Raw genomic sequence first — 25,754 nt, 5'->3', positions numbered from 1 at the left:
TAGACGTGGTGTATCTGGATTTTGCAAAAGCATTTGACACAGTTCCCCATAAATGTTTACTGTACAAAATAAGGTCCATTGGCATGGACCATAGGGTGAGTACATGGATTGAAAACTGGCTACAAGGGCTAGGTGGTGATAAATGGGGAGTACTCGGAATGGTCAGAGGTGGGGTCTCCCAGGGTTCTGTGTTGGGACCAATCCTATTTATTTTGTTCATAAATGACCTGGAGGATTGGGTAAACAATTCAATCTCTGCATTTACGGATGATACTAAGCTAAGCAGGGCAATAACTATCCACAGGATGTGGCAACCTTGCAAAAAGATTAATGGGGTGGGCAACTACATGGCAAATGAGGTTTAACGTAGAAAAATGGAAAATAATGCATTTGGGTGGAAAAAATATCAATGCAATCTATACACTCGGGGGGAGAACCTCTGGGGGAATCTAGGATGGAAAAAAACTTGGGGGTCCTAGTAGATGATAGGCTCAGCAATGGCATGCAATGCCAGGCTGCTGCTAACAAAGCAAACAGAATATTGGCATGCATTAAAAAGGGGATCAACTCCAGAGATAATTCTCCCGCTCAACAAGACTCTGGTCCGGCCGGACCTAGAGTATGCTGTCCAGTTCTGGGCACCAGTCCTCAGGAAGGATGTACTGGAAATGGAGTGGGTACAAAGAAGGGCAACTAAGCTAATAAAGGGTCTGGAGGATATTAGTTATGAGGAAAGATTGAGAGCACTGAACTTATTCTCTCTGGAGAAGAGACGCTTGAGATGGGATATGATTTCAATTTATAAATACAGTACTGGTGACCCCACAATAGGGATAAAACTTTTTCGCGGGAGTTTAACAAGACACTTGGCCGCTCATTAAAATTAGAAGAAAAGAGGTTTAACCTTAAACTACGTAGAGGGTTCTTTACTGTAAGAGCGGCAAGGATGTGGAATTCCCTTCCACAGGCGGTGGTCTCAGCGGGGACCATCAATACTTTCAAAAAACTATTAGATAAGCACCTGAACGACCGCAACATACAGGGATATACAATGTAATACTGACATATAATCACACACATTGGTTGGACTTGCTGGACTTGTGTCTTTTTTCAACCTCACTTACTATGTAACTATGTAACGTACCGGCCATGAATCATTGGCTGGTGTTTTGTCAAAAGAGTCAGCTCATCAAAATCTCCAATTATGTCACTTCCGGTGACTCTCCAGCAGCGGTAATTGCAGATTTTGACGACTTGGCTGTTTTCACAGAACACCGGCAGCGTATACAGTATAGTACAAGACGACTTGGTGGTTTTCACAGAACACGGCTAAGGAGTAAAAAAGTTGTTGCCGCCTTGGAGGCCATGTTGTTGGTTACTAATAGATCGACTAACAATGTCCACTGATTATATTGTGTACTGTAGTGTATACGCTGCCAGTGCTATGTGAAAGCAGCCAAGTCGTCTAAATCTGCAATTACTGCTGCTGGAGAGTCACAGGAAGTGACGTAATTGGAGAATTTAACAAGCTGGCTCTTTTGACAGAACACTGGGACTTGCTGACAGACTCCTGCTGTGTATAATCACAGTGGGAGTCGGCGGGGGGGCGAGCATGCAGGTCCCCTAAACCTGGAAGTAGCTAGTGATGTACCGGTACGTCACTTTGCCTACAGCAGACGCCCGTCTGCAGTACAATGCGGGCAGGTGGTCGTTAATTGGTTAAAGAACCAGCAGAAAGTCTAGTAATAAATGGTTGAATATATGATTTATGCAGGATTGACCATAGATTCACTGACAACTTAAAACTGGCCTCAATTTCTGATCTGTGATATTAAAGGTGAGTGGAGGTCATCGAAGGAAGCCTATGTGGCATTTGGTTGGAGAGGGCCAAGGGCACTACAGCACAGGAGTAAACTCATTTGTTGTAGATTAGCATCACTGGCAGACACTGGCTTGGATCGAAATGGCTATATTCTCTGACTTCCACAAACCAATTTACTTGTCCATATTGATTGTGCAATTATCTCAATCAAATTCTTTTTATTTTTATTTACTTAATACATTTACAACAATACAGACAGAACGTACAAATAACATCCCATAAAACAAAACAAATACTACATAGAAAAACCCACAGAAAAAAAAAAAACACCTCACCAAAACCGCTCCCACACAAACAAACCCCACCCATTCCTCCCACCCAGCACCTTGGAACATAAAACTAACAAGGGTGATAAAAAAAAGAACAAATTAATGCTTACTAAATAGAATGGACTAAACGTGACCATAGAGTACGACTCTCAGTGAAAAGGAATATGTATACATATTTAGTCACGTACAGCCCTGTAAATTTAAAGCAATACTTATAGTGCAGATTTGTCTATACAAATAACAGGGACAAAGACTCAAGCTATTGTGACCAAATAGCGTCAAACTTCCTCATGGAGTTCCTTAAAAAATATGTATATTTTTCCAAAGGAAATAATCCTATTAAGATCAAAAATCCAGTAAGATACGACAGGAGGATGGAGAGAGGTCCACTTAAGGGCAATCTGTCTACGGGCCACAAAAGGGAAATGCCTAATAGTATTCATGATGGGAGAAGTACAAATAAAAGAATCATGGTAGCCCAGTAAACACGTAAGTTGTTCAACCTATATATTAACATCTAGTAGCCCATTAAGAGTACTAACCACCTCCGCCCAGTATCTCTAGAGTTAGGGACACCTCCACAAAAGATGTATCAATGTACCTGTATTATCACATCTTGCACCGGTTGGGACAGATCTCAAGCCGATGGCATGCAAAAATTGAGGATTTCCATATACCCTGTGAAGGATAAAGATCTGAGTCAGTCTGTGTCATGGAGAGAGAGAGAAACAAGAGGCAAAGACCGAAGCCTCTATTCGGAAATAGGGCCAATATCTTGTTCCCACCCAGCCCTAGGGAGAATGGGATAATTCAATAGGAACTTATCTAACAGCGCCCTATATGTCACAGAGGTAAGACCTTTGGTTGACCTTGCTTGTACTATCTTATCCAGAACAGGGGTGGGAGGAAAGTATATCTTAACTGAAGAAAATTGAGCACATGGAGCACGACGAAATTTGAGAAATTGCTAAAACCTATTCGACTATAAAGAAAACTTTCCCCTCAGCTCTTCAAAAGTCTTGAGGCGGCCGTTCTCATATAACTGAGTTCGAGTGGTTACTCCAGATTTTTCCCATCACTGGAAACCCCTGAGAGCCAGAAATTTAGGAAATACCCCATATTAGGGTGTATCTAATAGGATAAGAAAAAGCCATAGTTTACTTAACCACTTACGGACCACCCGCCGTCATTATCAGAGGCATACATAGGGTCTCCAGCGCCCTTGGCGAGAATCTGTAACGGCGCCCCCCCCCCCGGCACCCCCCCCCCCCTTCGTTAAAGAGTTAGAATTTCAGTTGTTTGGTTTTTTTTACATCAATTTCCTTTAATTTTTAATTGTCTGCATATCCATTAAAGGAAATGTTTAGGTTATACAGTCACTTTTCAATTGTGCAGAGGGTGCTACGTACAGAGTGCAGTGTGCAGAGGGTGCTACGTACAGAGTGCAGTGTGCAGAGGGTGCTACGTACAGAGTGCAGTGTGCAGAGGGTGCTACGTACAGAGTGCAGTGTGCAGAGGGTGCTACGTACAGAGTGCAGTGTGCAGAGGGTGCTACGTACAGAGTGCAGTGTTCAGAGGGTGCTACGTACAGAGTGCAGGGTTCAGAGGGTGCTACGTACAGAGTGCAGGGTTCAGAGGGTGCTACGTACAGAGTGCAGGGTTCAGAGGGTGCTACGTACAGAGTGCAGGGTTCAGAGGGTGCTACGTACAGAGTGCAGGGTTCAGAGGGTGCTACATACAGAGTGCAGGGTTCAGAGGGTGCTATGTACAGAGGGCAGGGTTCAGAGGGTGCTATGTACAGACTGCAGGGTTCATGTAGAGTGCAGAGTTCAGGAGTCCAATTTTTCAGCTGAAATAAAGCCATGAATAGTATACAGTACAAACACTGTCTGCAGCCATGAATAATACAGCCACAGCACCTGTGATCATCATTATCATGCTGATTACACTGTACAGCCTGTGTCTTACTGTAGTGTATACAGGCTGTACAGTGTAATCATCAGCAAGATAATGATAATCACAGGTGCTGTGGCTGTATTATTCATGGCTGCAGACAGTGTTTGCACTGTATACTTGTACTACTCCCTAAAGGACTGCAAGGAATGTACCAGGCTGCAGAACAGTTGGAATACATAACAAGTAAGCCTGGGTGGAAGTGCAGATTTATATGAGTGGAGAGCAAAAACAGGAGAAAGTGAAGTGGAAAGGGGAGGGGTGATGAGGATCATGGGAGTGTGTTATTACTGCATGGTCTCTTCAGGAATCTTGTAGACATTTTGTACATGGAGGGGAAGTGCAGCTAGTGGTGAAAGGTGCCCACAAATCAGGAGAACTTCTCAGGAGGAAGGGCTGAGTGACGGAAGGAGAGGGTGTTGATGGGAGTGGAGAGAGCTCAGTGAAGGAGGAGAGCAACATTGCAGTGCAGTCAGTAGCAGATCACTCACCATAGATCACTGCAGGACTTTCACTCATTGCATGCAGCTCTTGTTCAGGCTTCTCCCCGCATGGGCGCTGCTTCATCCCAAACCCACTAACACAGAAAGCCCGCGGGACGAATTTGAAGGGAAGGACAATGCTCTTTTTGTACCCATTGGCCGAGGAAGCAGCTGCACCGCCCCCAGCTGCCTCCTCAGCCAAATGGGTAGCTGAAGCTCATCGTAAATGCCTCCCTTCTTCACCTGCCATCATATGGACCTCCCAAGTACGGAACTGTTGTTCTATGCAGGCAGGCTGGGAACAAATGTATTTTGATTTCCGTGCACTGTGTATGTCAGAGGGGAGAGATGCGGCTGCCATGCAAGTGTAGCTCGCGGCGTGCGGGAACCATGGCAACCCGCACACGCCGCTGCCATTCCGGGATTCAGACCTGATTCGCGGAATTCCAGGAGTGGAACTAATTTGTATGGAAGAGCAGTAGAACACTGCCAATTTGCGCCCCCCCTCGGCCTGCGCCCCTGGTGGGCGCCGGTCTCGCCAACCTGTTGGTACGCCCCTGGTCATTTACGTCGGTACTTTGAAGATGGATACCATTGTTATGGCAGCAGCTAGCTGTAGGCGGGCAGGATAAAGCATAGAATATTTTTGCCCGACAAGTTGTGCCATCATCTGCCAGCCTCACCACCTTGGGCCAATCAGAGAAAGTAGGTATTCTTTGATAAAAATGTGAGCCTTCTGAATAGTGGATAAGCACTCGTACTTTTGGCAGTGTGGGCAGGTGCCAAGTCTTGCTGGAAAATAAAATCAGCATCTCCATAAAGATGGTCAGCAGAGCAAAGCATGAAGTGCTCTAGAATTTCCTGGTAGAGGTCTGCGCTGACTTTGGACTTGAAAAAACACAGGGGACCAACACCAGCAGATGACATGGGACCCCAAATCATCACTAACTGTGGAAACTTCACACTGGACCTCATGCAACTTGGATTTCCACATGAAATGCAAAATTTTCCACAGTCCGTGATGATTTGGGGAGCAATGTCTTCTGCTGGTGTTGGTCCACTGTGTTTTATTAAGTCCAGCACAGCCCTCTACCAGGAAATTCTAGAGCACTTCATGCTTGCCTCGGCTGACCAGCTTTATGGAGATGCTGATTTCATTTTCCAGCAGGACTTGGCACCTGCCCACACTGCCAAAAGTACCAATACCTGCTTTAACCACTTGCCGACCGCCGCACGACTATATACGTCGACAGAGCGGCACGGGCAGGCAAAAGGACTTACAGGTACGTCCTTGCCTGCCCGCGGGTGGGGGGTCCGATCGGACCCCCCCCGGTGCCTGCGGCGGTCGGCAAATCTCCCCCGGCGATCGGTGGTGAGGGGGAGGCCATCCATTCGTGGCCCCCCCCTCGCGATCGCTCCCAGCCAATGGGATCATTTCCCTGCCTCTGTATTGTACACAGAGGCAGAGGAAATGATGTCATCTCTCCTCGGCTCGGTATTTTCCGTTCCGGGCCGAGGAGAGAAGACTGCAATGTGAGTGCACAACACACTACACACACAGTAGAACATGCCAGGCACACAAAACACCCCGATCCCCCCCCCGATCGCCCCCCGATCCCCCCCCAATCACCCCCCCCTGTCACAAACTGACACCAAGCAGGTTTTTTTTTTTGATTACTGTATTGGTGTCAGTTTGTGACAGTTACAGTGTTAGGGCAGTGAGTGTTAGGCCCCCTTTAGGTCTAGGGTACCCCCCTAACCCCCCCTAATAAAGTTTTAACCCCTTGATCACCCCCCGTCACCAGTGTCGCTAAGCGATCATTTTTCTGATCGCTGTATTAGTGTCGCTGGTGACGCTAGTTAGTGAGGTAAATATTTAGGTTCGCCGTCAGCGTTTTATAGCGACAGGGACCCCTATATACTACCTAATAAATGTTTTAACCCCTTGATTGCCCCCTAGTTAACGCTTTCACCACTGATCACTGTATAACCGTTACGGGTGACGCTGGTTAGTTCGTTTATTTTTTATAGTGTCAGGGCACCCGCCGTTTATTACCGAATAAAGATTTAGCCCCCTGATCGCCCGGCGGTGATATGCGTCGCCCCAGGCAGCGTCAGATTAGCGCCAGTACTGCTAACACCCACGCACGCAGCATACACCTCCCTTAGTGATATAGTATCTGTACGCATCAATATCTGATCCGATCAGATCTATACTAGCGTCCCCAGCAGTTTAGGGTTCCCAAAAACACAGTGTTAGCGGGATCAGCCCAGATACCTGCTAGCACCTGCGTTTTGCCCCTCCGCCCGGCTCGGCCCAGCCCACCCAAGTGCAGTATCGATCGATCACTGTCACTTACAAAACACTAAACGCATAACTGCAGTGTTCGCAGAGTCAGGCCTGATCCCTGCGATCGCTAACAGTTTTTTTGGTAGCGTTTTGGTGAAATGGCAAGCACCAGCCCCAGGCAGCGTCAGGTTAGTGCCAGTAGCGCTAACACCCACGCACCATACACCTCCCTTAGTGGTATAGTATCTGAACGGATCAATATCTGATCCGATCAGATCTATACTAGCGTCCCCAGCAGTTTAGGATTCCCAAAAACGCAGTGTTAGCGGGATCAGCCCAGATACCTGCTAGCACCTGCGTTTTGCCCCTCCGCCCGGCCCAGCCCAGCCCACCCAAGTGCAGTATCGATCGATCACTGTCACTTACAAAACACTAAACGCATAACTGCAGCGTTCGCAGAGTCAGGCCTGATCCCTGCGATCGCTAACAGTTTTTTTGGTAGCGTTTTGGTGAACTGGCAAGCACCAGCCCCAGGCAGCGTCAGGTTAGTGCCAGTAGCGCTAACACCCACGCACGCACCGTACACCTCCCTTAGTGGTATAGTATCTGAACTGATCAATATCTGATCTGATCCGATCAGATCTATACTGGCGTCCCCAGCAGTTTAGGGTTCCCAAAAACGCAGTGTTAGTGGGATCTGCCCAGATACCTGCTAGCACCTGCGTTTTGCCCCTCCGCCCGGCCCAGCCCACCTAAGTGCAGTATCGATCGATCACTGTCACTTACAAAACACTAAACGCATAACTGCAGCGTTCGCAGAGTCAGGCCTGATCCCTGCGATCGCTAACAGTTTTTTTGGTAGCGTTTTGGTGAACTGGCAAGCACCAGCCCCAGGCAGCGTCAGGTTAGTGCCAGTAGCACTAACACCCACGCACGCACCGTACACCTCCCTTAGTGGTATAGTATCTGAACTGATCAATATCTGATCCGATCAGATCTATACTGGCGTCCCCAGCAGTTTAGGGTTCCCAAAAACGCAGTGTTAGTGGGATCTGCCCAGATACCTGCTAGCACCTGCGTTTTGCCCCTCCGCCCGGCCCAGCCCAGCCCAGCCCACCCAAGTGCAGTATCGATCGATCACTGTCACTTACAAAACACTAAACGCATAACTGCAGCGTTCGCAGAGTCAGGCCTGATCCCTGCGATCGTTAACAGTTTTTTTGGTAGCGTTTTGGTGAACTGGCAAGCGCCAGCGGCCTAGTACACCCCGGTCGTAGTCAAACCAGCACTGCAGTAACACTTGGTGACGTGGCGAGTCCCATAAGTGCAGTTCAAGCTGGTGAGGTGGCAAGCACAAGTAGTGTCCCGCTGCCACCAAAAAGACAAACACAGGCCCGTCGTGCCCATAATGCCCTTCCTGCTGCATTCGCCAATCCTAATTGGGAACCCACCACTTCTGCAGCGCCCGTACTTCCCCCATTCACATCCCCAACCAAATGCAGTCGGCTGCATGAGAGGCATTTTCTTTATGTCCTCCCGAGTACCCCTACCCAACGAACCCCCCCCAAAAAAGATGTCGTGTCTGCAGCAAGCGCGGATATAGGCGTGACACCCGCTATTATTGTCCCTCCTGTCCTGACAATCCTGGTCTTTGCATTGGTGAATGTTTTGAACGCTACCATTCACTAGCTGAGTATTAGCGTAGGGTACAGCATTGCACAGACTAGGACACACTTTCACAGGGTCTCCCAAGATGCCATCGCATTTTGAGAGACCCGAACCTGGAACCGGTTACAGTTATAAAAGTTACAGTTACAAAAAAAGTGTAAAAAAAAACAAAAAAAAACAAACAAAAATATAAAATAAAAAATAATAGTTGTCGTTTTATTGTTCTCTCTCTATTCTCTCTCTCTCTATTCTCTCTATTGTTCTGCTCTTTTTTACTGTATTCTATTCTGCAATGTTTTATTGTTATTATGTTTTATCATGTTTGCTTTTCAGGTATGCAATTTTTTATACTTTACCGTTTACTGTGCTTTATTGTTAACCATTTTTTTGTCTTCAGGTACAGCATTCACGACTTTGAGTGGTTATACCAGAATGATGCTTGCAGGTTTAGGTATCATCTTGGTATCATTCTTTTCAGCCAGCGGTCGGCTTTCATGTAAAAGCAATCCTAGCGGCTAATTAGCCTCTAGACTGCTTTTACAAGCAGTGGGAGAGAATGCCCCCCCCCCACCGTCTTCCGTGTTTTTCTCTGGCTCTCCTGTCTCAACAGGGAACCTGAGAATGCAGCCGGTGATTCAGCCAGCTGACCATAGAGCTGATCAGAGACCAGAGTGGCTCCAAACATCTCTATGGCCTAAGAAACCGGAAGCTACGAGCATTTTATGACTTAGATTTCGCCAGATGTAAATAGCGCCATTGGGAAATTGGGGAAGCATTTTATCACACCGATCTTGGTGTGGTCAGATGCTTTGAGGGCAGAGGAGAAATCTAGGGTCTAATAGACCCCAATTTTTTCAAAAAAGAGTACCTGTCACTACCTATTGCTATCATAGGGGATATTTACATTCCCTGAGATAACAGTAAAAATGATTAAAAAAAAAAAAAAATGAAAGGAACAGTTTTAAAATAAGATAAAAAAGCAAAAAAATAATAAAGAAGAAAAAAAAAAAAAAAGCACCCCTGTCCCCCCTGCTCTCGCGCTAAGGCGAACGCAAGCGTCGGTCTGGCGTCAAATGTAAACAGCAATTGCACCATGCATGTGAGGTATCACCGCGACGGTCAGATCGAGGGCAGTAATTTTAGCAGTAGACCTCCTCTATAAATCTAAAGTGGTAACCTGTAAAGGCTTTTAAAGGCTTTTAAAAATGTATTTATTTTGTTGCCACTGCACGTTTGTGCGCAATTGTAAAGCATGTCATGTTTGGTATCCATGTACTCGGCCTAAGATCATCTTTTTTATTTCATCAAACATTTGGGCAATATAGTGTGTTTTAGTGCATTAAAATGTAAAAAAGTGTGTTTTTTCCCCAAAAAATGCGTTTGAAAAATCGCTGCGCAAATACTGTGTGAAAAAAAAAAATGAAACACCCACCATTTTAATCTGTAGGGCATTTGCTTTAAAAAAATATATAATGTGTGGGGGTTCAAAGTAATTTTCTTGCAAAAAAAAATAATTTTTTCATGTAATCAAAAAGTGTCAGAAAGGGCTTTGTCTTCAAGTGGTTAGAAGAGTGGGTGATGTGTGACATAAGCTTCTAAATGTTGTGCATAAAATGCCAGGACAGTTCAAACCCCCCCCCAAATGACCCCATTTTGGAAAGTAGACACCCCAAGCTATTTGCTGAGAGGCATGTTGAGTCCATGGAATATTTTATATTGTGACACAAGTTGCGGGAAAGAGACAAATATTTTTTTTTTTTTTGCACAAAGTTGTCACTAAATTATATATTGCTCAAACATGCCATGGGAATATGTGAAATTACACCCCAAAATACATTCTGTTGCTTCTCCTGAGTACGGGGATACCACATGTGTGAGACTTTTTGGGAGCCTAGCCGCGTATGGGACCCCGAAAACCAAGCACCGCCTTCAGGCTTTCTAAGGGCGTAAATTTTTGATTTCACTCTTCACTGCCTATCACAGTCTCGGAGGCCATGGAATGCCCAGGTGGCACAAACCCCCCCCAAATGACCCCATTTTGGAAAGTAGACACCCAAAGCTATTTGCTGAGCGGTATAGTGAGTATTTTGCAGACCTCACTTTTTGTCACAAAGTTTTGAAAATTAAAAAAAGAAAAAAAAAATTTTTTTTTTGTCTTTCTTCATTTTCAAAAACAAATGAGAGCTACAAAATACTCACCATGCCTCTCAGCAAATAGCTTGGGGTGTCTACTTTCCAAAATGGGGTCATTTGGGGGGGGTTTGTGCCACCTGGGCATTCCATGACCTCCGAAACTGTGATAGGCAGTGAAGAGTGAAATCAAAAATGTACACCCTTAGAAATCCTGAAGGCGGTGATTGGTTTTCGGGGTCCCGTACGCGGCTAGGCTCCTAAAAAGTCCCACACATGTAGTATCCCCGTACTCAAGAGAAGCAGCAGAATGTATTTTGGGGTGCAATTCCACATATGCCCATGACCTGTGTGAGCAATATATCATTTAGTGACAACTTTGTGCAAAAAAAAAAAATAATAATAAATTGTCACTTTCCCGCAACTTGTGTCAAAATATAAAATATTCCATGGACTCAACATGCCTCTCAGCAAATAGCTTGGGGTGTCTACTTTCCAAAATGGGGTAATTTGGGGGGAGTTTGTGCCATCTGGGCATTTTATGGCCTTCAAAACTGTGATAGGTAGTGAGGAGTAAAATCAAAAATGTACGCCCTTAGAAATCCTGAAGGCAGTGATTGGTTTTCGGGGCCCCGTATGCGGCTAGGCTCCCAAAAAGTCCCACACATGTGGTATCCCCATACTCAGGAGAAGCAGCTAAATGTATTTTGGGGTGCAATTCCACATATGCCCATGGCCTGTGTGAGCAATATATCATTTAGTGACAACTTTTTGTAATTTTTTTTTTTTTTTTTTGTCATTATTCAATCACTTGGGACAAAAAAAATGAATATTCAATGGGCTCAACATGCCTCTCAGCAATTTCCTTGGGGTGTCTACTTTCCAAAATGGGGTCATTTGGGGGGGTTTTGTACTGCCCTGCCATTTTAGCACCTCAAGAAACGACATAGGCAGTCATAAATTAAAGGCTGTGTAAATTCCAGAAAATGTACCCTAGATTGTAGGCGCTATAACTTTTGCGCAAACCAATAAATATACACTTATTGACATTTTTTTTACCAAAGACATGTGGCCAAATACATTTTGGCCTAAATGTATGACTAAAATTGAGTTTATTGGATTTTTTTTAGAACAAAAAGTAGAAAATATCATTTTTTTTCAAAATTTTCGGTCTTTTTCCGTGTATAGCGCAAAAAATAAAAACGGCAGAGGTGATCAAATACCATCAAAAGAAAGCTATATTTGTGGGAAGAAAAGGACGCAAATTTCGTTTGGTTACAGCATTGCATGACCGCGCAATTAGCAGTTAAAGCGACGCAGTGCCAAATTGTAAAAAGTGCTCTGGTCAGGAAGGGGGTAAATCCTTCCGGGGCTGAAGTGGTTAATGATCATCTTATCACTGTGCTTGATTGGCCAGAAAACTCACCTGACCTAACCCCATAGAGAATCTGTGGGGTATCGTCAAGAGAAAGATGAGACACCAGACCCAATAATGCAGAGGAGCTGAAGGCCGCTATCAAAGCAACCTGGGCTTCCATAATACCTCAGCAGTGCCACAGGCTGATCGCCTTCATACATAGTTACATAGTAGGTGAGGTTGAAAAAAGACGCAAGTCCATCAAGTCCAACCTATGTGTGTGATTATGTGTCAGTATTACTGATTATGTGTCAGTATTACTGATTATGTGTCAGTATTACGATTATGTGTCAGTATTACGACGCCGCATTGATGCAGTAATTCATGCAAAAGGAGCCCTGACCAAGTATTGAGTGCATACTATACTGTACATGGACATACTTTTCAGTAAGCCAACATTTCTGTATTAAAAATCATTTTTTTATTGGCCTGTAATTTTCGGAGATGGTGAATTTGGGGTTTTCATTAGCTGTAAGCCATAATCATAAAAATTAAAAGAAATGCTTGAAATACATCAATCTGTGTGTAATGCATCTATATAATTTATAAATTTCGCTTTTTGAATTTAATTACTGAAATAAATTTAACTTTTTGATGATATTCAAATTTTTTGAGATGCACCTATATATGTTATTCTGCACATCCACCTGCAGGGGGCGCGCTGCTTCTGCTGTGAATATTCACAGCAGAAGTCGATCTGCGGGTGCCAGGCACTCTGTGTCGTCTGGCACCCACTAATCGTCGGCAATACACACAGAACTGAGATATGCCTATGTAAGCAAAGGACTTCCCCCCACAATATCGCAGGGACTAAAATCCATTGCTTCCCCTAGTAAGAGCAGCACACAGTACACCTAAAAACACTGGCTAGGCACACAGTTAATGCTTTTGTCGCCCTAAATGTTTAACCCTTTCCCTGCCAGTGTCATTAGTATAGTGACAGTGCATATTTTTAGAACTGATCACTGTATTAGTGTTCAGGGGCATACCTAGAGCATTTGGCACCTGGGACAGATGTTATACCTGGCACTCCCTCAACTGTAAAATGTAAAAACATCCCACTGTGTGTGCCCCCTGCATACCTCTGATCCCCACAATATCTTTGACACTACCATGTATACCCTCTCCACAACTGCACCTCTGGACCCCTTTACACTACACTACCCCCCACAGCTCTGCACCCCTTTAACTACACAGACCCCCTGCATCTCGGGACCCCTTTACATTACACAGCCCTCGCATCTCTGGACCCATTTACATTACACAGCTCCCGCACCTCTGGACCCCTTTACGTTACACAGCTCCCTGCATCTCGGGACCCCTTTACATTATACAGCCCCCTGCACCTCTGGACCCATTTACATTACATAGCCCCTTTACATTACACAGCCCCCCACATCTCTGGGCCCCTGCATGTTACACGGCTCCCCAGCTCTGGACCCCTGAACATTACACAGCCCCCCTGCAGCTCTGGACCTCTTCACGTTACACAGCCCCCCGCAGCTCTGGACCCCTGCACGTTACACAGCCCCCCAGCTCTGGACCCCTGCACATTACACAGCCCCCCCAGCTCTGGACCCCTGCACATCACACAGCCCCCCAAGCTCTGAACCCCTGCCAATTACACAGGCCCCCAGCTCTGGACCCCTGCACATTACACATGCTCCTTCCCACCCCAGCCCTCTATTCAGTGCTGCTCAGTGTCTCTCTCCCCTGCTGTGAGCAGCAGAGTCAATCCAGGGGGCCACCCTGGGTGTCAGTCACCTGGGTACGGTCCACATCCAGGCACCACCACACCCTATCACAGCTCGCCTCTCTGCCCTGTCACAGCACCGCTGCCAGCCGGCCTGACACCCCCCAATGTGAATAAAACAGGAAGCCGGGACAGTTTGTGTTCCACAGCTCAAAACCGAAAGTGATGCAAAGACGCTGCTAACTTCCCCCTACGCGTTTTGTCACTGGGACATCATCTGGAGCGGCCGCAAAACTGTCCCGGCTTTCTGTTTTATCCAAAGCTCTGTATTAATAGGCTGAATGTGAGTACATCTTCACATCTATTAATAAATTATCAATTTTTTAACGGTAATACACTATAGAGATGTCTCTTTTCTGCATGTGGGAGCAATAAAGGGCAAGCTGAAGGAGATTATTTTATTCCTTACACCACAAACAGGGAAGCAACCAGCTGAAGCGGGACCAGGTTTTTCTGTTTGCTACAAAGTGGCAAATACTGTGAAGGCGAAATACCGCCGTGTGGGGTGAATGGTTCCGGTTAGTGCATTTCTTATGGGGCACCTCTTATGCTGCACGATGGGATTTTCTGACAACAAAATCCATGTTTTTTTTCCGATGGATGTTGGCTCAAACGTGTCTTGCATACACACGGTCACACAAATCTTGTCGGAAATTCCGATCGCCAAGAACGTGGTGACGTACAACACGTACGACGAGCCGAGAAAAATGAAGTTCAATAGCCAGTGCGGCTCCTCTGCTTGATTCCGAGCATGCGTGGAACTTTGTGCATCGGATTTTGTTGTTGGAAAATTTGAGATCCAGATCTCAAATTTTGTTTGTCGGAAATTCCGACAGAAAATATCCGATGGAGCCTACACACGGTTGGAATTTCCGACAACAAGCTCCCATCGAACATTTCCCATCGGAAAATCAGACCGTGTGTACGCGGCATAAGAAGCACAGAATGCAGTTTTTGAAGAGCACCTGTCAATTTTATTATTTTATTAACTTCATGATATATGGACTTTTAGTGCACCAGCACTTTCTCTAGTATCCACCAGTGGGTATCACGAGAAGGATATCAGTGTTTTGTGTTTGTTTTATATGCTGGCACTGTCGTTTTTACATATGCACGATATTTACATCTTTTAGTGTCACACCAGATTGTCGCATTAGAACCAAGATTTTTGCATATAAGGATTGCACTAATTATTGGTCTGTTTTTTTGCACATTTGCATCACAGCAGTGTTGCACTAGACTGTTGCATTAGAACCCAGATCATTTGTATATTAGGATTGCACATTATTGGTTTTGTTTTGAATCACTCTGAAATCATCTGCACAGATATCACATCAGGACACAGGGATCTACCCAATAGGTTTTTTTCATGTTTAGGTCCCATCAGGGACTCTTCACATGACAGGGGTGTGAGACATTTCACCCTTAAACAGCGCCATTTCTAGCCTCTTGGAGTTCCAAAGGATGAGAGAATTTTTGGAGAAATCCTCTAGGCGAGCATGGGAGGAGGTGACAAGGGAGCTAGAGAGCAGGAGGTCTTGGGAGGACTGAAGAGAGCAGCTTGGTTGGTATTTTGAGACTAGGTTAGTGATGTAGCTGGGGGCAGAGTTGTGGATGGCTTTGTAAATTATTGTTAGTACTTTTAATTTTATTCGTTGGGTGAGTGCAAGCCAGTGCCAGGATTGGCAGAGAGGGGTGGAGAACACTGAATGGTTGGTAAGGTGGATGAGTCTTGCAGCAGCATTCACTATGGACTGCAGGGGGGATAGTGTATGTAAAGGTAGTCCAATGAGGAGTGATTTGCAGTAGTCGAGGCGAGAGATGACCAGGGAGTGAATTAGAAGCTTGGCGGTTAAAAAGGAGCGTATTCTAGGGATGTTGCGGAGGATAAGGCGGCATGATTTGGACAGGGATTGGATGTGGGCTTGAAAGGACAGTTCAGAGTCTAGGGTTACCCCTAACACCCTGGCATGTGGGGACGGACTGATAGTTGTGCCTATGGTTGCCACCTCATCCCTTTAAACCCGAACACATATTAATTACACAGGTTCTGTGGCTGATTAAGGTGGTATTTAAACTCGCTTGGTGCCTTATCTGCATTTAATTAGCCTCAGAACCTGTGTAATTCAAAGGTGTCTGGGTTTAAAGGGATGAGGTGGCAACTCTAGTTGTGCCATTGATCTTGACAGAGAAGTCAGGGGAAGGGGCACGTGGGGGAGGAAATATTGTGAGCTTGGTTTTAGATAGATTCAGTTTGAGGAAGTGGTGTGACATCCAGGCTGATATGTCTGTTAGTAAATCAGTGATATGAGAGGAAACTGATGGGGTGAGCTGAGAGATAGATTTGGGTTTCATCGGCATATAAATGGTAGTGGAAGCCATGGGAGGCTATCAGCTGACTCAGGGAGGACATGTAGATCGAGAATAGTAGAGGTCCAAGGACAGAACCTTGGGGGACCCCAACGGTAAGAGGTGTTGGAGAGGAGGAAGTAGAGTTGTAAGTGACACTGAAGGTGCGGTGAGATAGGTAAGATTCGAACCAACGGAGAGCACGGCCATGGATACCAAGCAAATTGAGTTTTTTGAGGAGGGGGTGATCAACTGTATCAAAGGCAGCGGAAAGGTCCAAGAGTAAGAGTAGGGAATACTGACTGTTGGTTTTAGCTGTTAGTAAGTTGTTTGTGAGTTTTAGGAGGGCAGTTTCTGTGGAGTGCTGTGGACGAAATCCAGACTGAAGGGGATCAAGAAGGTTATTCTCAATGAGATTATCACTCAGTCGGTTGTAGACTAAACATTCAAGGAGTTTGGAGGTAAATGGGAGTAAGGGGATGGGTCTTAGGTTGTTAAGATTGGTGGGGTCCAGTGAGGCCTTTTTTGGTATGGGAGTGACTAGTGCATGTTTCAGAGGGTTGGGGAAGATGCCAGTAGAGAGGTTGAAGATATGAGTTAAAGAGTGTAGGATAGAGTCAGAGGGTGACCTTAGTATTTGAGAAGGATCGGGATCCAGTGGGCAGGAGGTTAGGTGGGTGTTAGAAAAAAGTTTTTTGACTTCCTCTCTAGAAGTTCGGTTAACAAAGAGTTTTGATTGTACAGGAGGACAAAGAGTGTAAAGTGAGGGAGATATCTGTAGAGTGGAGAAGATCTCGAGACGAATTGTCTCAATCTTATTTTTGAAGTGGTTAGCAATCTCCTGGGCATTGAGTAAGTTAGTGGGTGGAGGTAATGGCGGACAAAGTAGAGCATTAAAGGTAGAAAAGAGTTGACGGGGATTGCGTGGGAGGGTGTTAAAGCGGGGGTCCACCTATCTATCGTTTTTTTTTTTTTTTGAGTTCATTCACAAACTTTTCTTCTCAGCATTACATACTCACATATTGTGTGTAATATGTCCGCCTGTCTCAGATTTCGTCGGAAAGAATAACTTATATTATTCACTGCAGGCGGTTTCCATCTTCATTGTTGGCATTTGAAGCCCACAAGCATTTATTTCCTGGATGTGGTGAATGCTGTGCTCCCAGCATCCACTGCTCGTTCCCGCACATGCTCAGTGGCATCCTGGGAAGCCTGAGACTAGCTCCCAGAAGTCTGGGAGAGGCTAGAAACACGCCTACTCCCACGGGAGGAGAACCAGGAAGTGCAAAGAAGAATAGAAAAATAAAAGGTAATTACGGCGATTTAAATTTTTTAAACGGCATGTCAGCATCTAGGCAAGGAAGAGAATACATACAGATGTTGTTCAAAATTTGGGTGGAACCCCGCTTTATTAATGAGAGTGATAAAGTAGGCCTGTTTGGCAGCGTGGAGACAGGAATGGTATTTTTGGAGGGCAGATTTATATTGGCTGAAATCTTGCTGTGACTTTGTCTTACGCCACAGACACAAAAAAGGGATTCCTTTTACCAAAAACATGTAGCAATATACATATTTGTCTAAATTTATGAAGAAATTTGATTTTTTTTTTTTTTTATTGGATGTTTTATAACAGTACATTTTTTTTAAATTGGCGGTCTTTTTTTGTTTATAGCTCAAAAAATTTAAAAACGCAGTGGTGATCAAATACCATCGAAAGAAAGCTATATTTGTGGGAAGAAAATTGCACACACTTTGTTTGGTACAGCGTCGCACGATCGTGCAATTGTCAGTTAAAGTAACACAGATGGCCTGGTCATTAAGGGGGGTAAATCTTCCGGAGGTCAGGTGGTTCAAAAAATTTTTTGGGCTAGAGTTAGTTAAAAAAATGTACCTGTTCCATCCTACATACAACTTGAGAAGAAACCTATAGAACCTTTTGTAACCTGGAGACTGCCTGTATCACTTATCAAGGTAAACAAAAAATGGGTTTTATTATTTTTGTTACTTGTCTATTGATTGCATACCAAAAAGTCGAATCATCTTTGCAAGACGGTATTACCAAAAGAAAGCCTTGCTTGTCCTAAAGATCCTCCATGTTTGACTAAATAAACAGGCCTATAGTAGAAACTGAAGAATTGCTCTGGTCCATGGAGGGGGGGCAGGATGGGATGTACAGGTGTAAGAACTGCAGTGGTTAAGCAGAGAAAGGGAAATATATTTTAATGTACCAATAATAATGTTATAATACCAATATTAACTATCTCTTTTTTTCAATGTGTACAGCTGGCGTAGATTGTGGAGAAAGTCTTTTCTTTGCCAATTATGCTGCCTCATGGACCGAAGCAATTCAGGCTTTTTGTAATGAGTCTAAAAATTTTGTATTTGGCGAGGGACCCAAACCACCAAATGCTACAACAGGACATTATACACAGGTATGCTTTATTTTAAAATGTGTCTGTTGAATTTTATAACAATGTCTTATTACAACCATATATTATGTTTGTGTAACACAACTAAAAATGAGAAAAATGTAGCTGTGTGGGGAGAGAGTTAGTTCAGGAAAGGAGGACTAATGGAGCAGGGGCTTAAACATTTGACAAAATATGCAAAACCACTATGGCATGTTTGCTACAGAACCAAACGTTAAATATTACCACATCAGGATTTCCATAAAAAACAGCTGCACAGGTTATGAAAAAAGGTCAAATATACACTATATTGCCAAAAGTATTGGAACACCTGCCTTTACACGCACATGAACTTTAATGGCATCCCAGTCTTAGTCCGTAGGGTTCAATATTGAGTTGGCCCACTATTTGCAGCTAAAACAGCTTCAACTCTTCTGGGAAGGCTGTCCACAAGGTTTAGGAGTGTGTCTATGGGAATGTTTGACCATTCTTCCAAAAGCGCATTTGTGAGGTTAGGCAGTAATGTGGACGAGAAGGCCTGGCTCGCAGTCTCTGCTCTAATTATTCTCAAAGATGTTCTATCGGGTTGAGGTCAGGACTCTGTGCGGGCCAGTCAAGTTTCTCCACCCCAAACTCGCTCATCCATGTCTTTATGAACCTTGCCTTGTGCACTGGTCCAAATCATTTGGTGAAGAGGGGATTATGATGTGGGGTTGTTTTTCAGAGGATGGGCTTGGCCCCTTAGTTCCAGTGAAGTGAACTCTTAAGGCATCCGCATACCAAGACATTTTGGACAATTTGATGCTCCCAACTTTGTATGAACAGTTCGGGGATGGCTCCTTCCTGTTCCAACATGACTGCACACCAGTGCACAAAGCAAGGTCCATAAAGACATGGATGAGCGAGTTTGGGGTGGAGGAACTTGGCTGGCCTGCACAGAGTCCTGACCTCAACCCGATAGAACACCTTTGGGATTAATTAGAGCGGAGACTGCGAGCCAGGCCTTCTCGACCAACATCAGTGCCTGACCTCACAAATGCGCTTCTGGAAGAATGGTCAAACATTCCCATAGACACACTCCTAAACCTTGTGGACAGCCTTCCCAGAAGAGTTGAAGCTGTTATAGCTGCAAAGGGTGGGCCAACTTAATATTGAACCCTACAGACTAAGACTGGGATGCCATTAAAGTGCATGTGTGTGTAAAGGCGGGCGTCCAAATACTTTTGGCAATATAGTGTACATATAAACTATGTTAAAATCAAATACAATATTAAACATCCTATCCTAACATACATTTATATATAATTAGGCATATTATGCAATGTGTTTATAAACATCCGAGGTACGCCACTCAATGATTTCTAAAAGAGTAGAGAATCTTTTGTAGCTTGGTCCATTTTGAATACCCAGTCATGTGCAGGCGAAATAAACAGGAATTCACTCTATCCGTGATTTGTTAATTGAAGTGAATGCATTGACTATTAAGTGAAGATTCTTGACGCATTTAAAAAATGTTTATGTCAATATGTTTTTTTCTTTTTTTTTTAAATCGTTCTTTTCTGGATTTTTTAATGTGCACCATTCGTGGGCAGATGTACAGTACTGTGCAAACATTTTAGAGAGGTGTGAAGAAATGCTGTAAAGTAGGGATGCACCGATACCATTATTTTTTTACGAGTACAAGTACCGATACTTTTTTTTTTTTTTTTTAGTACTCGCCGATACCAATTACCGATACCTACCGCAACTGCTTTGTTTTCACTTCAGCTGTCAGCAATGGTACACAGCATTGAAACGTTATTTACAAATGAAATAAATAGATATTTGTTTTTCATTTTTGCGCTTTTTCAATGTGAAATGTGTAAATATATGTTAATATATATGTGCAAAAATATTCACTAACAAAGCAAACAAAAAAAAAGTTTTAATTGTTTATCGTTGATAAAATAGACGTGAAAAAAAAAAAAAAGCAGGAAAATAATAATTAAATGGAGGAGAGTAGGGAGTTAATTAAGGCTAATTAGAGTAAAATCAGGGGTTAAACAGAGGAACATTTGTTCGTCGCTTTGATCTGCAGATGAAGAAACAGAAAGACAAAAAAAGAAACAATGTTTCTTTTTATTTTAGTGTTTCAGTGGCTGAGCAATGTTGTTAATAAACATTGCCAGCTTTTTTTTTTTTTTTTCCACAGCTCCAATTACCGGACTTCTTTAACACTTTAGCTGTCAACAGGGAAGAACCACTGACAGCTCAAAGAACCGAGCCTGAAAGTATCGGTTTCAGGTATTGGTGCATTTGCATGAGTACCGATACTTGCGTAAATACTCGGTATCGGCACCGATACCGATACTAGTATCGGTGCAACCCTACTGTAAAGTAAGAATGCTTTCAAAAATATATATTTTAATTGTTTATTTTTTCAATGTATAAAATGCAAAGTGAGTGAACAGAAGAAAAATCTAAATCAAATCAATATTTGGTGTGACTACTCTTTGGCTTCAAACCAGCATCAATTCTTACAATTGCACGCTTTGTACACTTGCACAAAGTCAGGGATTTTAGAGGGTTAGAGTCAGGTGAATGATTAACCAAATTATACAAAGCAAGTGCTAACAATCATGAATTTCATATGTAGATTGAAACACAGTCATTAACTGAAATGGAAACGGTTGCATAGGAGGCTTAAAACTGGGTGAGGAACATCCAAACTCTGCTACTGCTATTTTCATGTCACAGGTCATACATCATGGCAAGACTGAGCACAGCAACAAGACACAAAGCGGTTATATTGCATCAGCAAGGTCTCTCTGAGGCAAGTATTTCAAAGCTGACCGGGGTTTCAAAATGTGCTTTTCAAGCTAGAAACGGGCAACGTTGAGGACCATAGACGCAGTGGTCGGCCAAGGTAACTTAATGCAGGATATGAAAGACACATCATGCTTACTTCCCTTCAACATTGGAAGACTTCACGCTGTATCATCAGCACAGAACCAGTGGAAACCAGTGGGACCCAAGTACATCCATCTATTGTCCAAAGAAGTCTGGCCAGAAGTGGTTCTCATGGAAGAATTGTGGCCAAAATGCCATACCTCTGACGTGGAAATAAGGTTAAGTGACTCAACTCTGCACGAAAACAAAGGAACTGGGGTGCACAAAAATGGCAGCAGGTGCTGTGGACTGATGAGTAAAAGAAATTAAATATTTGGCTGTAACAGGAGGCAAGTTGTTTGGGAAGGGCTGGAGAGTGGTACAATAATGACTGTTTGCAGGCAATAGCGGGGCATGGTAGAGGTTCCCTGCAAGTTCTGGGTTGCATTTCTGTAAATAGAGTTGGAGATTTGGTCAGGATCAATGGTGTCTTCAATGCTGAGAAATACAGGCAGATTTGTATCCATCATGCCATACCATCAGGGAGGCATGTGATTGGCCCCAAGTTTATTCTGCAGCAGGACAACAACCCCAAACCTACAGACAATGTGATTAGAACCTATCTTCAGTGTAAAAAAGAACAAGGAGTCCTGGAAGTGATGGTTTGGCCCCAACAGAGCCCTGAACTCAACATCATGAAGTCTGTCTGGGATAACATGAAGAGACAGAAAGATTTGAGGCAGCCTACATCTACAGAAGATCTGTGATTAGTCCAAACAACCTACCTGCTGAATGCCTTCAGAAAAGGTGTACATGTGAACCTAGAAGAACTGGTGCTGGTTTGAAGGCAAAGGGTGGTCACACCAAATATATTCATTTGATTTGGATTTCTCAGGATTTCTCTGCTGTTCATTTACTTTCCATTTTGTTGCCAGTGGTTTAGACATTAATGGCTGTGTGTTGAGTTATTTTGAGGTGACGGCACATTTACACTGTTATATGAGCTGTACACTCACTACATTACATTGTAGCAAAGTGTCATTTCTTCAGCGTTGTCACATGAAAAGATATAATAAAATATTTACAAAAATGTGAGGGGTGTACTCACTTTTGTGAGATACTGTATATTGTAGCTGACAATTCCTTAGATGTCATGGCTGCATTAGTTACCTTTTTTTCAGTTGAGCATTTTCAGCAAGTACAGAATCTTGTCTGAGATGAAGCATCCTTGACCTTTCTGGGAATTGACCTGAAACTGCAATAAATATTATATTCCTACTGTAAAATAGCCACCCCTCATGTAGTGGGAATGATGAGAGGAAGACATGTTTGAAGTCTAGTCTGGCTGACAGCCATGGTTTCCTCCATAGATACAGTGGAGGAGAAATTGTAGCCACCTTAGTACAGGAAGTGTGTTATTCACAAGATTTCCAGGTAAAGGAAAAAAAGAAAACTAACAAAACCACAACATCTAGAGATTGGTATATCGTTTAGACATTTTTGTTTTTATGTTTAGATACACTTTAAATGTTGTTGCAGTTTTGGAGGTGATGAAGATAAACTACATGTTTTTTTTTTTTTTTTATGGTTATACCTATTTCCCACCTAACAGTATGAATCTAATAAAATATGATTTCCAATTTCAGACTGTGTGGTACAGTTCTTTTATGGTGGGATGTGATGTCGCTTATTGCCCAAGCCGAAAAGACTACCAATACATTTACGTTGTCCGTATGTGCCCACCGTAAGTACTAATAACATATGTAAATGAATGACTTTTTATTTTAAATTGTATTATAAATATATAGGTCAAGCAAAAAGTGAGATCTGAGAACCATTGGAGATAGCCTATATAACGAAATTGCCTTTATTAAAACGACACCTAGAATTCAGGAACATGTATTCAATTAAAGTATAATTGTATCTCCTTTGCAAGATTTCAAAAGGAGTGCTCATTGATATCTTGCAATTAGATTTCCATAATTTGTTTCATATTTTTAAAGATATATTTACTGACAATAAATACTGACAATCCACTTTGTGGATACTTGATGGGCAGTGACATTTTCTTCTACTACTGTAGCTGGGTGTGATGCAGGCTGCATGTGCCTCTCTCCCTTCGCTTCCCTCTCCACACTGTCACTGTGCAGCAGCAGCTGCCACTCACCCTTGGCTTCCCTGCTGTGTGAACAGAGCCGATCCTGTGTGAAATCCCCACACATGTTCCTGCCACCTTCTTCCTGGCAGTGAGCTTGAGCCAATCAGAAAGCAAGACAGCTTGGAGCGTCAGAGAATGGATTTTCTGTGCGATGGAGGATCATGGGATATGTAGTCCTTAAAGGGGAGCTGTACAATACAAGTAAATAGAGGCTTATGACCGCAGAACTACTGCCACACAATTCCCTGCATACAGAGGAGGAGAAATACAGCATTAACAGAGCTCAAGAGAGAGAACAGCACAGGCAGCAAACAGATGCAGATCTGCTGCTGGGGTCTTCATTGGACACTGGGCAGACAGTGTTGGGAAACCAGTGTGTGTGGACTTGTGCTGTGCTTGTGTATTCCTTAGGACAGAGCCTGTGGGTATCAGAATGAAAGACTGGGCCACAGAGACTTGCTGTGCCTTGAAATCCAAGCTGGGGGGACCTGTTGTTATGTGCTACCACATCATAGAGGACCTGATCATGATGACTGAGACTTCTGGGAACACTGATTGGGCCTGGTCTTTTGTATACCGGGAGTAGTGAGTGGAACTATTGCGCTTAACCCCTTGCTGCTCACAGTTAATGCCTGTTGAACTGCCCCTTAATTAGTAGCCCATCAGCCATCCCTTGCATGCAGTCTTTAAGTGACAGCTACACGTGCACCACCTACAGACGGGTCCCAACAAAAGCCAGCCAACACTCACAATTAAGCACCCAGTGCTTTAGACACCAGCAGGGTTAACCCTTTGCCAGCAGCACATGCACCCACTATTGGGGCTGTATGCATAGAGTGCACTCAGGAACATTGAGTAGTTATCGCAAAGAATTAGTGAGGTTTCTTTTATGCCATTCATGATTGATGCTATTCTTACTGATACTGTGTGGACAAGTGTAGTGGAGCCTTATGGGGTGTAGGTCAATGGCTGTAGGTGAGGCTAATATTCCCGTTGGTTACCCTAATGAATTCTGTTGTCCTGTTCATGTGTTCTATGCATTGGTTGAACCCTACGGATAGGGTTGCCACCTGTACGGGATTCACTCGGACAGTCCGGTTTTTGAGTCATGTGTCCGGTTTTCAGCCCGCTTAAAACCCGGACACATTCAAAATAGATGGTGGCTCCCTCTATGCACGCTTTCGGGAGAGTTTGTTTATACCAGCCGGTGCAGAACCCACCCCTGTCACCACTCCGCTCTCGCGATCTCTCTCTGCTGTCGTATGAATTTCCGGGATTGTGGGGACGCTACTAAGCATGGAATGCCAGCGGATATGTGTTCGCCCCTGGTGAAGTGTCCTTTCCATCTCCGAGCTTCATACAATGCAGCTGTCAGAGGATGAGTTCCTGCAAAGTGCAGACAGCGATGTAGCGGGCGAGGGGTGCAGGATTAGACCAGGTGACATTGTACAGGCTCTTGCCGATACAAGAGCCTCGTTCACCAGGGTTAAGAAAGAGGCGGCGGTGCAGTGAACAGGAGGTGGGGAGGTTATGATCTCTAGCAGTGGAGAGCCCGTGGAGGAAGCAGCCATCGTGCAGCAGTGGCACCGAGCAGGTGTGCAAGTTACAACACACACAGTAACAGGTGGATACAGGGGTTGGGGGCATACTGTGTGCTCCCCCCACCCCATCAGCTGTCAAAGAGAGATCTGCTCCTCCATTCATATCTATGCCATCCTGGACATTTCACTACAAGGCAGCTCTCCTCTTCTACAGACAGGATCCATGCAGGAGAGGACACACAAAGCACAGACAATACACACATTACACACAATATGCATGTTGCGCACACACACACACACACACACATATATATATATATATATATATATATATATATATATATATATATATATATATATATATATATGTGTATGGTTGGAATTTTATTAAATAATGCAAAAATGGACATGTAGCCATTCACTTCCCAGAGAGAGAGAAGGGGGGGGGGTAAAAGAAAAAGAGAGAAAGGGGGAGCAACAAAGAAAAAAGGAAAGAAAGAATAAAAGATGGAGAGTACAAGAATGACGGCGTGTGTATACTAAAAAAAAAAAAAAAAAAAAAAACTACTAAAGTGTTCGGGTTTGA

At 44.0% G+C, this 25,754-nt stretch overlaps 1 protein-coding gene across 2 annotated transcripts in view; it reads left to right on the top strand.

Annotated features, from left to right (window-relative positions):
* The window catches only part of LOC141139205 (cysteine-rich venom protein tigrin-like), a 65,735-nt gene that overhangs the window by 30,196 nt on the left and 9,785 nt on the right, over window positions 1-25,754 (top strand). For both annotated transcript variants that reach the window (XM_073625124.1, XM_073625122.1), the window contains 2 exons: window positions 18,477-18,625; window positions 23,116-23,213. In XM_073625124.1, coding sequence (XP_073481225.1) covers window positions 18,477-18,625; window positions 23,116-23,213 — 247 coding nt within the window. The remainder of the gene's footprint in view (window positions 1-18,476; window positions 18,626-23,115; window positions 23,214-25,754) is intronic.

This window comes from Aquarana catesbeiana, linkage group LG04 (genome assembly GCF_042186555.1).
Source record: "Aquarana catesbeiana isolate 2022-GZ linkage group LG04, ASM4218655v1, whole genome shotgun sequence".
NCBI lineage: Eukaryota > Metazoa > Chordata > Amphibia > Anura > Ranidae > Aquarana > Aquarana catesbeiana.
Note: the sequence above shows the minus strand (reverse complement) of the source record. Positions and strands in the feature narration are given on the sequence as shown.